Source organism: Arvicanthis niloticus, chromosome 6, assembly GCF_011762505.2.
Source record: "Arvicanthis niloticus isolate mArvNil1 chromosome 6, mArvNil1.pat.X, whole genome shotgun sequence".
NCBI lineage: Eukaryota > Metazoa > Chordata > Mammalia > Rodentia > Muridae > Arvicanthis > Arvicanthis niloticus.
In genome coordinates, this window is record NC_047663.1 from 46,398,128 (window position 1) to 46,412,254 (window position 14,127).

General features: G+C 44.9%; 1 protein-coding gene across 4 annotated transcripts in view; it reads right to left on the bottom strand.

Annotated features, from left to right (window-relative positions):
* Positions 1-691: 691 nt before the first annotated feature.
* The window catches only part of Smyd4 (SET and MYND domain containing 4), a 57,672-nt gene continuing 44,236 nt past the window's right edge, over positions 692-14,127 (bottom strand). For 2 of the 4 annotated variants that reach the window (XM_034507439.2, XM_076936308.1), the window contains exons 6-11: positions 7,740-7,922; positions 7,093-7,256; positions 4,953-5,085; positions 4,010-4,126; positions 3,713-3,836; positions 692-2,494 (exon numbers count right to left, since the gene is read on the bottom strand). In XM_034507439.2, coding sequence (XP_034363330.1) covers positions 2,341-2,494; positions 3,713-3,836; positions 4,010-4,126; positions 4,953-5,085; positions 7,093-7,256; positions 7,740-7,922 — 875 coding nt within the window. In that variant the 3' untranslated portion in view covers positions 692-2,340. Of the gene's footprint in view, positions 2,495-3,712; positions 3,837-4,009; positions 4,174-4,952; positions 5,086-7,092; positions 7,257-7,739; positions 7,923-14,127 lie in introns of those variants that run through there. The other 2 variants (XM_076936307.1, XR_013111199.1) reach the window with 2 other exon arrangements.

Sequence of the window (14,127 nt, forward strand, 5' to 3'; positions counted from 1 at the left end):
CTCATGGACTTGGAGTTACAGGTGGTTATGAGTCACTCAGTGTGGGTAGTTGGAACTGAAATGAGGCCCTCTGGAAAAGCAGTGTGTGCTCTTAGCTGCTGAGACACCCTTTCAGCCCTTTTATTTTTGAGACAAGGTCTTTTGTAGCCCAGACGGCTTTTGACCATCTAGTCTCAGCCTTCTGAGTGCTGATAGGTGTGTTGCTACGGTGGGCAGCTCACACAGCCTTTAATATAAGCACAGTTATAGGTATTCTCAAGTTAAGGTCACAGGAGACAATGAGAGTTTTTTTTTTTTTTTTAATTTAAATTTTATTTTATGTATATGATGAGTGTTTTGCCTGCATTTGTCTGTGCACCATGTACATGCAGTGCTCACATAGGCCAGAAGAGGGCATCATATCCCAGGAACTGGAATAATAGATGGGGTTAGCTGCTGAGAATCAAACCCAGGACTTCCAGAAGAGCAGTAGATGCTCTTAACTACTGAGCCATCTTACAAAGCATCTACAAAAGCTTCTATGCATAAAACAAAACCTGCTCAGTAACAGGCTAAGCATATCCTTTGGGGAAGAGCACCTATTTTACAAAGCGTGACAGGGCTTTCAGGAACAAAACACATGGCATGTGTTTGGACTGAAATGACTATATAGAGTTGTCTGTAGGACTAAACTTTTTTCCTGAAAAAGCTCTACTCAAAACAAAACAAACCTTTCAGGTCACCTCCTTGTCAGGGTAAGTTAATCGACAGCAGGAGAATCAAATGCTGCCCATTTTCCAGTCCACAAATGTTCAAATGTTGTCTTTTAACACCTAGCTTCCTGAAAAGTTGCTGCCAGGCATCTTCAGGACTATTTATTTCCTGATTATAATGTCATGACAATCAACAGCTACTTCTTGGGCATGGCTAGGATGGGCAAGTTCTAAAACGCAGAGTGTATGGACTTGGGTCTTTTTTTCCCATTAATTCATCCAAATAAATTGGTCACCAGCAATAGTGTACTAAGGACGAGTCAGGAAACCCCACAGCCATCTGTCCCTGGTGGTCTGGACTACCATTAGCCATCCTCTGGGAAAGGGGCAGTGACCTTCCCTCTGTCTCAGTTGGAAACCATAAACAGCAGTGTCCACAACCACAGAACTCAGGGGCATTTGGAGATGTAACCGCTAGCCTCACAGTCTACCAGTGAGCAACACCAACGGCTCCTCCTGGAGTGTCGTGCAGACAGACTCACAGCTCCTCCTGGAGTGTCGTGCAGACAGACTCACAGCTCCTCCTGGAGTGTCGTGCAGACAGACTCACAGCTCCTCCTGGAGTGTCGTGCAGACAGACTCACAGCTCCTCCTGGAGTGTCGTGCAGATTCCTGAATCCATTCTTCGTACTCACACAGTTTGTACTTCATGTGTGAGCCTGAGGAGACATGGCAGTCTCAAACTAGGCCAGGTGGTCTTTGCCTATAAACCTAGTACTTGGAAGGCTGAGCAGGAAGATGATGTTTTGAGGCTGGACTGGCTTACAGAGTGAGATTCTGTCTGCAAGTGAAACAACTCGAGTAGTCTGCTTTCAAGTGTGCTGACAAGGATACCTATATGTTATAAAGTCATGCCTACAAGGTTGACTTGCATCAGTGCTTGGACAGCGAGTGCCAAGAAGATTTAATGAAAGCCACTGAGTAAGAATTAGAACACTGGTAGGAAACAAATACAGAGCTGCCATCTCAAGAAGGAACTGCCTAGCAGTAAGACAGCCCCATATTTATTTCTCCATTCACAAACTATACATCATCAGTCTTATACATCACCAGTCTTAATGAAGACTTTGAGGAAGCAGGGTATTGTAAGCAGAACTGTGTGTCTCTTGAGGTAAGGAGTCGTACTGACTTCTTGCTGTACGTTATTTTTCAATTACAATACAAGACTAAGAGTTGAAGTTCCCACTGGAGTGGAACACAGCACTTCATTACTACTAGAAACCGTAGGGATGGTCTAGGGAAACAGACTCATCGTTTAGTGAGATGAAATCGAGCCAAAACCCTAGGCTACCATCAGCTGCCTGCAGATCAGCGACAACCCTTTAAAGCATGCAGCCTCTACAGACATTGGAATTAGGCTTTTCTAGGGAGGGGGTTTCTGTCAGAGGGCAGTTAATTCCTGCAAGCAGCAGCCAGCAGGACAGGTGAGTGTCTCAATCTCTGTTTTCAAGTGTTCCCTGTGCCAGACGCTAGAGTATCGTCAGTTGGGTAATTCCTGTCCTTTCTGATGAGAGCTCCACGCCAACAGACCATCTAACTCATTGTCAGAGTTCCGTTCTTGAGGGTGAGGGTGTACAGGATGTACGCTCTACACCACGGGCCCCGCAGGGATGAATGATGGGTTCAGTAAGCAGGACCTCATCTCCCGGAGCTCCTGGACCTCGTCACTCTCGGGGCCACAATGCACCAACAGGATCTTTTCTGCCTTCCATATGGCACTCAGAGCTTCAGGCACTGCCAACCTGAAGTAAGAAAGGGAATCTTGTCAATTCGCTACCTCAGTCTAAACGAAAGCTGACTCCTTTCTGTACAGAGGACACAAAGGGTCTTAAGGAGGGCACAAAGGGTCTGAGTGCCTCTGCCCTCTAGGTTCTTACCATCTGAAAGTATAGATAAACTATCATGAGCATACTGCAAAGCAGATTTGAGAAAACTGTGTATGTGTGTGATAGACTCTGTGATCCTGTGTGGGATCCTGAGAAAAATGGGCAAATTCAAAACCTTAGTCAACATTTATAAAAGCTTTATACACAGGTGTTCATTTTGGAGTGCGTTTGTCTAACCTGACTGACTCCCTCTCTCTGATCTTGCCCTTGTCTCTCAGGTCCTTCCCTCTCTCTGACCAAACATACTGTTTCCATGTCCGAAACAGGTCTATGCTTCAAACCCTTTCTCTTACCAATGTACATCATGAGATTTTATCAAGGCTGGAGGTATGGCAGCCATACAAAATACTAAATTGGGGATATACTTCACTTCAAATACCTCAGTGGCACACTGGGTGACAAACCAGCCTATCAGGGCTACTCTTCCTTGTATTCTATTTTGTGTGTGTGTGTGTAGAGCTAGGGACAGAACCAGGGCCTTGTGCATGCCACCAAGGGTGCTACCAACTGAGCGGTTCCCTCAGCTTCTTTTTTAATCTCTAAAGCAGGGATTCTCAGTCTTCACATAACTAACTGTGGAGTCTGTCCTGTGTACTGCAGGGTTAGCTTTTACCCACTAGATGCTGGCAGTACACTTCCCTCAAGCCGTAACAATCAAAACTGTCTCCAAACACTGCCAAATGCCATCTGAAGGCAAAATCCCTCTGGATGAAAACAACTGCTTTAAAAGGAATAGGAGGCAAACCAGGGAAAAGGCAGAGCCCTGGAGTTGAGAGAGCAGGGACTGAGGCAGCCAAGGGAGGTATGATTAAGCAGGGAGGAATGCTACAGGCGGGTGAGGCTGCCCAGAAGTCCTCCCTAGGAAGCTCCATGAAGACCTAAAGGTTTTCTCCACATCTCTCAGGAAGAAATTCAAAGCTTAAAGTCTATCAGTGAAACAGAGGCCAAAGATATACCCTAAAGAGGAAATCAAAGAGTTTCAACATGCTTTAAAGCACTGTAGCAAAAAAGCCATCCACAGAAGCACCTAGTAAAACACAGAGCACTGTGTACCTAGGAAAAGGAAAGACCTACCCATTGAACAAGACTTGGGCCAGTTTGAAGAGTTCATGGCCAATTTCAATACTGGATGGCCCATGGCGAGCTTCAACCACCTGGAGACTCTTCTGTACATGGGCAGCAGACTTTAGCCAGTCTCCTGTGAGAAGAGAAATGTCTCATTCCAGAAAAGAAACACCATTAGCCCACGGCTCTGAGGGGGAGGAAAGCAGAACGGAAGGGAGAAGAGTACAGTTCAGATGGCAAGAGAAGCAAACACACTAGGCGGGGCCACACTGAACACATGGCGGGGAAGGAGAGCTCTGGTCATACCTAAGGTAGCATAGGCCTGGGCCAGGCCGTCTTCAATTTCTCCCAGCACGGTGTGCTCTGCTGACAAGAAGCTCTCGGCAGCCTCCCGGCACCGCAACAACTGTTGAATAGCTTGCTCTATGGATTCAAAAGAAAAATGCCTCACAGCAGATACAGACCTAATCCTGGACATGAGAGACCAAGTCACGAGGTGTCTATCAGCTAGGCCAAAGTGAAAATGCCCCTTTATCTCACCGAGTCAACCACCCAGCATTCCAGGGAAGCTGATGGTTGCTTATGCTTTCTCTTTCAGTAGAAAAAGATGAGGCCTCCCCACATTTACCCTGGGCTCCTAACATCCAGTACAACCAGCTGTACATTCCTCCTGGAATCGTTAGCTTTCTTGACTCTAGGCTAAAGGTCAACTTCAGAATCTAGGCTAAAATAGTCAAAATAGATTCCTACTTTGTCAGGGTCTAATATTGAGTTCTGCAAATTCCTTTCTGAAAAGAGAGGAGTCCTGCTTTCCTTCTCTCAGCTCGGGCTAGCTACCGAGCTCTACTCTGGAGCCACACCACTAGCCCAGAGCAGGACTCAGGACTCACTGCTGCTACCGAGGGCAGAACAACCTTCTAGGAGCTTAGGTCAATAAGCTGGGAATTAAGATGATGACATTGAACCTCTGGAGCCACACAAAGCCCATGGAAGCCAGACAGTCTTTCTGGTGCTCGAGCTGCTAGAACTATCTGGTGCAGCAGACTTAAACCATCAGGTATATTTTCAAGGGCACCAGAGTAACAGCTGGTCAAAGTCTGGTCTCACTGGCCTACACAGCCATCTTGTGGCCGGTGCGGGGATAATTAAATTCAAGTCCTCAATAAGTAAGGCAAGGCAAGGCAAGGCAAGGCAAGGCAAGGCAAGGCAAGGCAAGGGTTGAGGCTTAGGGCAAGGGAGCCAGTCTCACCTGGTTTACCATTTGTGAGAAGCTTCTGGGCCACGTGAACCTGTTGCTGAAGGCCCTGCAGGCGAGAGACCAGACAGCCTCTGCTGACAGATTCTGTGCAAGATTCGTTGCTACAGCTCAGCACATCATTTCCCTGTGGACGTCAGTTCTATTTTTATTCCTAAGCCAGAACAGTTATCAATACTGCATGTTGCATGTTCGTGAGCTAAAGGGTCACTGCCTGATGAGGAAGAGACTCCTACAATAGCCCATACAAACAAGGCCTGAGTGAATTTGGTCTGATAGCAATTCTAATGAAAGCAGAAGCTGATCCCACTCCAAAATTTAATTTTTGAATAGAACTGATAGTTTATAATCCTTTTCACCTTAGCAGCCCCTCTCATCTCTTTTTGGGACCAGGCCTTTAGATGATGAACACATGTATAATAGCTATTCTAAAAAGCCATAAGAAAACCAATATAGAAAGCTGAATGGGTGGTGGTAGCCTACACTTTTGATCCCAGTACTCTGGAGGCAGAGGCAGGCAGATCTCTGTGAACTCAAGGGCAGCCTGGTCTACAGGGTGAATTCCAGGACAGCCAGGGCTACACAGAGAAAGCCTGTCTTGAAAATAAACAAATAAACACACAAATAGAACGCTGGATGTGGTGACATACTGCAGTAAGTGGCACAGTAGGACGGCAAGTCTGCGGCCAGTCAGAGCTACGGAATAAGTTCTAGATCTAGTTCCTCCCTGCGGGGCGAGGAAGAGAGGAAGAAGCAGAAGGGAGATATGGCTCAAAGGATAATCATCTTACTATAAGAATCTATCAGAGAAAGCTAGGTGTAGGCCTGTAAATATCGCCGTACTTGAGAAGCTGGGACAGGGGGATCTCAAGTTTGAGGCCAGACAGGGCTCTGAAGTGAACTCTAGGTTAGTTGGGGACACGCAGTGGAAGCCTGTCTCAAGGGTGAGCAGGAGTGAGGAAACACTACTGCAAAGGGTGCTCGGGCTCAGCATGGTGGCACCTGGGAGGCAGAGGGCAGGAGCCAAGGCTACACAGTGAGACCTTGCCTAAAACAACAAAATAAAATGAAACGTGCTAGGGACCGATTCATATTTGACCCTTGGCTTTACAATTTTAGCTTCTCAACATAACCAATGCCACTTACTGTATTCCCAATGAGGATGGTACTCTCTAGTGTGGAGAACATTTTCCATTAGGGCATGAATGTTGAAGATCCCAGTGACTACGCCATTACCTGGCAACAGCACCTCTCTAAGGGTCTGTTCTCATGCTCTCCGCTGTGGCTCTGCCCTCTGGCTCAAATGCTGAGGGAAAACTCAGACTTTCTCACAGTTACTACAGAGGGTGTCTGATGAGGCCGGCACAGAGATGGAATTGAGCAGACAGAAAATCCATGACCTGATTAAGCTATATCTGAAACAGCTCCTTGGAATGTTGTTCTCTTAGATGGGGTCTCACTTGAGATTGGCCTCAGACTTGAGACCCTTCTTCCTCAGCCTCCTAGGTGCTGGGATTACAGGCCTGAACTACCAAGTACCAGGTCTGATACAGAACTTTTGATGACTTATTTGAGCAAGTAAATTTCTATTGTTTTTTTGGTCCCCTTGAGTAAGTTAAGATTTTGTGTCATTTATACGGAAAATGTTAGGAAATCCAACCTGTGGTTGCTTGCAGTGTCAGGTGACATGTAGGGATGAGTTACAAGAATGGAAGCAGTAATAGTTGTAAGGCGCTTTAGGAACCTTGCCTAAAGATGGTGACGGCTGCCCAAGACCCTTGAGATAAACAAGACCTTATTTGGCATTCGGGCTGTGCGAGCCGGTGGTCTGATCTGACGCACATATGCAGGACCTATGAGGAGATGTCGCGTGGCATCACTTCGTTGGACGCCCATCAGGGATATAAGCCTCGCCCGGGAAGGGTTGGGGCCACTTGCCACTAGAGCTGAGCTGTACCTGATTACCTGAGTAAACCACATAGAGAAGGAACCCTGTTGTTCGGTGTCTTATTCCTGCGGGATGGGAAACAGTGCGGATCAAATAGTGCTTGCTATAAATGCTGGGTGGTTTCTCCTAGTGACTGACAACCTTTAGCTGGAGCACTGACCCCTGGGAACAGTAGAGAAGATTTACCTGCATGAGCACTCTGCAAGTGTTACAACAGAAGGCTTCCCACTTGGGTGCTGCAGCTGCTTTCAGTGTCTCAGCATGACAGGCTGGACAGCTGCAGTCAAAGAAGTACTGAGAACTCAGCCTCTGGCGCCTCTCAGTAACACCCATCCGGCTCTCATGAGGCCCTGGAGAGAGATTACCCACAGTTCCTGTTCACATCAAGAAAGTCAAAGCCTACTCAGCAGAGGGGTTGGGATAGTCATCATGTGACTGACATGGTGGTGCGGGTTGGAGTTCTGGCTCAGTGATAGACACCTGGCTAGCCTATGTGAGGCTGGGTACTATCTCCTATTATCTCAAAAGAAACAACAAAACACGGGTGGAAGTAGGTAAGTTTCCAAGCTGCTGGGGCATGAAGAAAAAGAAGCTGAGAAGGTGCTCCTTGATAATTTTCAGGATAGGCTTCAGCATGGAGGAGGGACATGGCTCACTGCCCTCAACAAGTCTTTTGATTACAGCCAGAAGACTTTTTTTTTTATTGGCCTAAGGATGCATTGGCTTTCCCAGGAAAGACTCAGAGGATGAGAGGAGGCACCGGCCCAGTACCTGCTGATTCCTGTCCCCTTATCCTTCTCACGTGAGGACAGTGGAAAGAAAGGCTGGCTCACCGTAGCAGTGCAGAATCTCTTGTCCTTTTGCGATCCTCTGTGCTGCCCGGATGGTGGCGACAGTGCTGGTGAAGGACACACTGGTGTTGGGGCTGCAGGAGTGGTTCAGGAGGCTGACAACAGGGAAGACGCCTGTGGCAAGGCGTACCTGTCTGCTGTTGGCAACGATGCTCTCGTTAGACCCTGGAAGTGCAAGAACAGAAGGAAATATGCGTCAGGACATTTGTCCTGTCCTTGTCATCTATGCCTCAGAAGATGAACTGAGCAGCTAGGCCTGAAGCCCATCTGAGTCACGGCTCCACAGCCAGATCCAACATAAATCAGATGGAACATGACTCACAGCAAACTCCAGTCCTCAGGAAGCAAAGGGAACGAGCACACAGAAAGTCCGCTGGAGCCTAACCATTATGCCTGTATGCCACTCAAAACCACAAGATTAGAATTTATAAAAAAATAATCAAAAAGGAATTACCAGTGGGGTACTTTCTAGACAGTTTCCTAATGCTCGCAGGACAGAGTCATAGCACTCCTAAGATTATCTCCTCAAGATGTTTGCAGTCCAAGTGCTTCGGTTTACCTGCTCTGTGGCTGGCTACGGGAACGAGCGTCCTGTTAGCGTAGCTCACTTTATTTACTTATGCAGCTTTAAGTGTGAACACAAACCCCACAGGCTTCTTCATCCTGCCCTTTGTCTAAAAAGTTTGGAAACTGCTCTGCAGTCTCAGGTAAGCAAATGGTCTGTGCGTGTTTTATTGAAGAGTCTTGCATCCCAGACAACCTCTTTGTAGTACAGTCAGCTGCAAGACAACTGCAAATCTGGAAGGAAGACAAGGGGCCTCTAGGCAGTGCTGCTGGTCTCCATGAACTTCCGTTCACACATATGTGAGTTCTTCATACCATGTGCACAGCTATGCTTAGTTAGGTTAGATTTCTGTTGCTATGGGGAAATCTATTTTGAAAAAAGCAAAGAAAAGGTGAGGTGAGGAATGCATTCTTGTAGTTCTAGCATTTGAGAGGCTGGGAAGAGAGGATCAGCCTGATCAAAACCAAACCAAACAAAATCAAAACCAAAACAGACAGCAAAAGAGGAGTTGGGAGTTTCCTTCCACTATGCTCCCCTCCCAAAAGTTAACAGTGGTCAAGGCTTTGGCAAATGTAAGACCCAAGCTCTAACAGCCTACATGTTCTTCAAACAAAATGCTAACTGATTTGGTTATGTAGCTTCTCAGGCAGAGAACCTCCACGTGGGGAACACACAGCAGGGTTTTCTGGCAATGGCAAGACAGTGATAGACTAGAGGAGGCAGAAAATGGGCCATGTGAAGCACAACAGCCCTGCGGCAAACAAAACACCATTCCCACTCCAGGTTCATCACACACGCAACATTTCACTTAACCAGAGGCTTCAAGAACTGCACACCTACAAGGGTTTTGTAATAGGCAAACACATGCCAGGAATAGGTATGATATGTGTAAGACTGGCTACCTAGAAAAGCTTAAATTAGGATCATAGCCTCGGTTTAAGCAGGAGGAAAATAATATTTCCAATAAACTGGGTGAAATGTGTAAAACACTGATACTTAAAAGGAAACGGTTTTCTAAAAAACTAGGAAACAATCAGATAACTGTAGTGTCACTGTTTGCGTGCCAGGAATCCTAACTAATCGCTTATCAGAAATAACTAGTCTGGATACAAATGTAATGAACAAAGAAAACACCATGAAATATCATGTGAAAATGTTCGACAAAGGAAAAAAAATTAAATATAAGAATTATGTTGTCTCTCTGCAGACAATCCTATTATCTGTTGCTATGGGGGACAGGAACAGGACATGTAAATACAATTCACAGGGAATCCAAATGACTCAATTTTAGTCAATAATTCTACAAACTGCATTAACATCTTTCATCAGAGCTTCTCTAAGTGCTTAGCTGGTTTGAGTGCCTGTCCGAGCCTCCAATGCCTGCCTTCTGGAACATGTGCTAATGAGCACCGAGAATGTTTAAAGGTAGGCAGCAGGAAGGAGCCGTGCAGGCACCAACAATTTGTCGTCTGAATAATCAGCGTCTGCATAATTAAAAGTTGACTTGCATTCTCAACTACTGATAACTGGCAGGCTCTATTAGAACAGTTGCTAAAATTTTCTCAGAAAAAAATGACTGCAGCACAGTGAGTAATGTCAGCCTTGTGAGTTATTTATAGATTATCCTCCGGCAGAGGAAGGCTCAGGAACTGAGTAGGGTGCTGGTGTCAGAGTTGAATGTCTCTCTAATTATTTCTAAAAAATTGAGTATTGATTTTTAAAAATTACTCAATATTTCGCATTAGTCACCTATTAGTAGATAATAGGAAGAGAGAATATGTACGTTATCATATCAGCCACAGTTAATAGGTGACATTTTGTATATAAAAATAAGTGAGTGATTCCTTAGCAAAGTGTACCTTGGATTGAAGTGTCCCTGGTGCATATCAAATGGATTTAAGTAAAAGAGAAAACAACATAAGGACTCATCCATACTTCCAGGACATAGCCACAAAATGAGAAGTGTGTAGGTGTCAGGTCATCAAGGGAGAGCAAAGGGTGCTAGCAGGCTCAGAACCACACAGAGCCTCAGCAAGGCTTGTTAAGACAGGAATCCTGGCACAACACAGATGTGCCCTTCCCACAGGGATGGAACCACACACACCTGTGCTGCGGTCTGGACGCTCATCTGTGGTCAGAGTTACTCCCTGAGGTGGGAACAGAGAGAGGCTTTGAGGAACTTTGATTAAAAAGAATTTATGCAAAGATAATAAGATACATTCTTATGGTTCTTTGTCAAAGTCTATCCTAGTTAACACTGTAATCCTTCTTCTGTGCCACTAATGAAACAGCTGCTAATGAAATTCAATGAGAACACTAAACTGGGAGGTGTTGGAACCCAAGGAAACAATAAAAAGGGATATAACAAGATCAGAACTACGAACAGACTGAAACAGAATCAGATGGTAGGAAAAAAGGAAGCAAACAGTGCTGGTGGCATGTAATTGGTGCAACTCACCTGGAGGGCAAATCTGAGGTATGTATCAAGTGCCTTAAAAATGTTCCTATGAAAATATTCTTAGCACTTAGATTATTTCTATTATTAAAAACTAATTAAAATTACAGAAAGAATACATGGTAGTTATGTAAAAATTAGAAACTGAAAATTACAGAGACAAAAACAGTCATTTAAAATACAGTTAGGTGGGCTGGAGAGATGGCTCAGCCGTTAAAGGCTAGGCTCACAATCAAAAATATAAAATACAGTTAGGCGGGGCCAATGGTTTTGTCGTATTGTCTTTGCAGTGGCCTCTTCTAGTTCTATGTATGAAATTATTACTGTTGTTATTATTTGGACAGGATTTTGCTATGTAGACCAAGCTGGCCTTGAGCTCACCATTCTCCTGCCTCTGCCTCAGGCTCATGAGTGCTGAGACTGATTGTAAGCATCCATATGGAAATTTTAACATAATTTATGACAAGGGCACATGGTGATTTGTAAGCACTTCTTTTGACATGTTATTTAAAAAAAAAAATCCCAATCGAAAATGACTTAAAAAATGTAATAAAAAAGAAAACCAACTATCTAAGTTAGGGCTTCCGTTGTTGAGATACAACATCATAACCAAAACCTACCTCAGGAGGGAGGGGTTTAACTCCTCTTACGACTCTCATGTGACATGCCTTCAGTGAGTGAAGTCAAGGTAGGAACCTGGAGACAGGAACTAAAACAGAAGCCATAGAGGACTGCTGCTTTGTGGTTTGCTCAGCCTGTTTTTTATATAGCCCAGACCATCTCCCCAGGGTGGCGCCATTCATAGTGCCCTTCCACACCATCATTACTGAGACGTGCCTACAGGCCAATCTTATGAAGGCATCTTCTCATTTAAGATTCCTTCTTCCAAGACATGTCTAGGTTTGTAAAAGGTTAACAAAAACTAATCAGGACATCAACAAAATGACACTGTCAATCTCACAGACAAAATGGTATTTTTATTTAACTTCTAGAGGATATAGACTGTCATTTTTATCATGATAATGTGTTTGATAGTGTGCATTTATGAAGTTTCATGAAGAGGGTGTGGGTGTAGTTCAGTTGCTAGGCAAGCATCAGGCTCTGCATGTTTTTCAGTATGGAAAGTCTCCTTTATAAAATAGAACCCTTTGTTTTATTAGCTATCTTGAGTTCTGCTATTTCATAATAACTTTGTTGACTGTAACTCTTCTTTTGCTCTGGTTGTTTTGAGACAGGGTTTCTCTGTGTAACAGCAGCCTGGCTGTGCTGAACTCACTCCAACTCACAGAGATCCCCCTGCCTCTGCCTCCTGAGTGCTGGGACTAAAAGCATGCACTATTACACCTGGCTATTTGTGATTCTTGACATGCCCCAATACTCCTATTATTGTTCTAACAGTCACTTTTGTGAATGGAACACAGAAGGATCTTTTGTTTGTTTGTTTTTCAAGGGTTTCTCTGTGTAGCTTTGGCTATTCTGGAAACTTGATCTGTAGACCAGGCTGGCCTCGGATGCAGAGATCTACCTGCCTCTGTCTCCTGAGTGCTGGGATTAAATACGTGCACCACCACACCTGTCGAAAATACATTTTTTGGGGCAAGCAGGATGGCTTAATGGGTAATTTTTCACGTAAGGAAGATGCCCTCAGCTCAGTCCTGGCGCCCATGCTTACGTGGTGGCTGGCATAGTAAGCTCAGCATGCTTAGGGCAAGATGAGAGGTGAAGTTCATGTACGTAGTGCAGGGGCAGAAACAAGAGAGACTATGCCTCAAAAGCAGGTAGAAGGGGAGACTCTACTCTTGAAAAGTTGACTCCGAACCTGTATACATGTGCTGTGGCCTTTCTACAGCCTCTCTCTCTTTCTCACACACTAAAGTTTAAAAAGCTTTTTCTCCTAGAATGAATGATAGGCTATTTCAAACTTTCCTAGTACACTGTTGTACCTTGTTAATAGTGTTCTTAATTAAAAGACACAGAGGACCTCAAAGAAGATAGTAGCAGCCACTCCTATTGTAGAGATGTTTGGATATTCCTCTATTTATTTATTCTGTGGGGCAGGAGCACATGCCCTGATGTGTATGAGGGTCAGAGGACAGCCTGTGTAGAACATTAGTTCTCTCCTCCTATCATGAGGGTCCTGATGACATAACGCAGGTCCTCGTGCTCATTTCTGCAGTGCAGATATTGAAGGTGGATGTAAAGAGACAATTAGCATAGACCCGGCACACGGGTGGCATAAAAATTTGTAAAGTGTTCCATGTTTTTTTTTTTTTTTTTTTTAAGCTGGGCAGTGTTGGTACACGACTTTAATCTAAGCACGCAGGAGGCAGAGGCAGGCAGATCTCAGAGTTGAAGTCGAGCCTGGTCTATAGAGTGAGTTCCAGGACACTCAGGACTATGGAGAGAAACCCTGTCTCCAAAAACTAAACCAAGCCAAACCAAACCAAACCAAACCAAACCAAACCAAACCAAACCAAACCAAACCAAACCAAACCAAACCAAACCAAACCAAATCAAAATAACCCAGGTGTTTGAGCTTAGAGGCAAGTACCTTTACTAGCTGAGCCATCTTTCTGGCTTAGATTTGGATATTTTGTAGCAGTGGCTCAAAGAGCCAAAGAAGGCAGAAAAGAAAACAAGACACTTGTTGGGCCCTGCTAATTAAGGACAAAGTCTATCAGTGTCTTGATAGCCTTCTGAAGCTTGGCTCAAAACGAGGGGCTTCCTTTATTAGCACGGCTTCTCCTTCTCTGACTTTGTCTGGGGAGCCTGAAACCCCTATACCCTCTGCCATACATAACCTTGGTGAAATTATGGCCACCCCTCCCAATGCCCTAAGAAACCCGTTCACGTTCAGTAAGCAACTAAGATTCCCAGAATGCCTCCCCACACTAATGAGGCATCTCAGTGCCTTAGCCTTCAGCCAATGACTGCCCACCCTGGATCCCTTCCCTAAAACTATGTAATCCTTGATTTACCTCCAATACAGTGTATGTATACAAGCTCATCCCAAATAAAACATATGCACAAACTAAGATTATCAGAGAAGGCCTTCGCCTAAAAGAGCTGTAACACTGAGAAGGTCTTTGGAGAAAGCCTTTTCCCCCATCCCCTCTTGTCCCTAGCAGTCACTCCCAAGCTGGACCAGGATACTGTAGAATTCCACTCATTCTGAACTGCACTTCATCCTTTCCAGCCCCAGAGTGCAGTAGCATCTGGAAACCTTAGAGGGAAAAGTGTAAGATGCAGAACTGCAGCTAGACCCCAAAATGCATACCACAGAGACTAACTTGAAATGTGATATAACAGGACCATAAATGCTAGTTTTCAAATCCTATTGCTTTAAGATG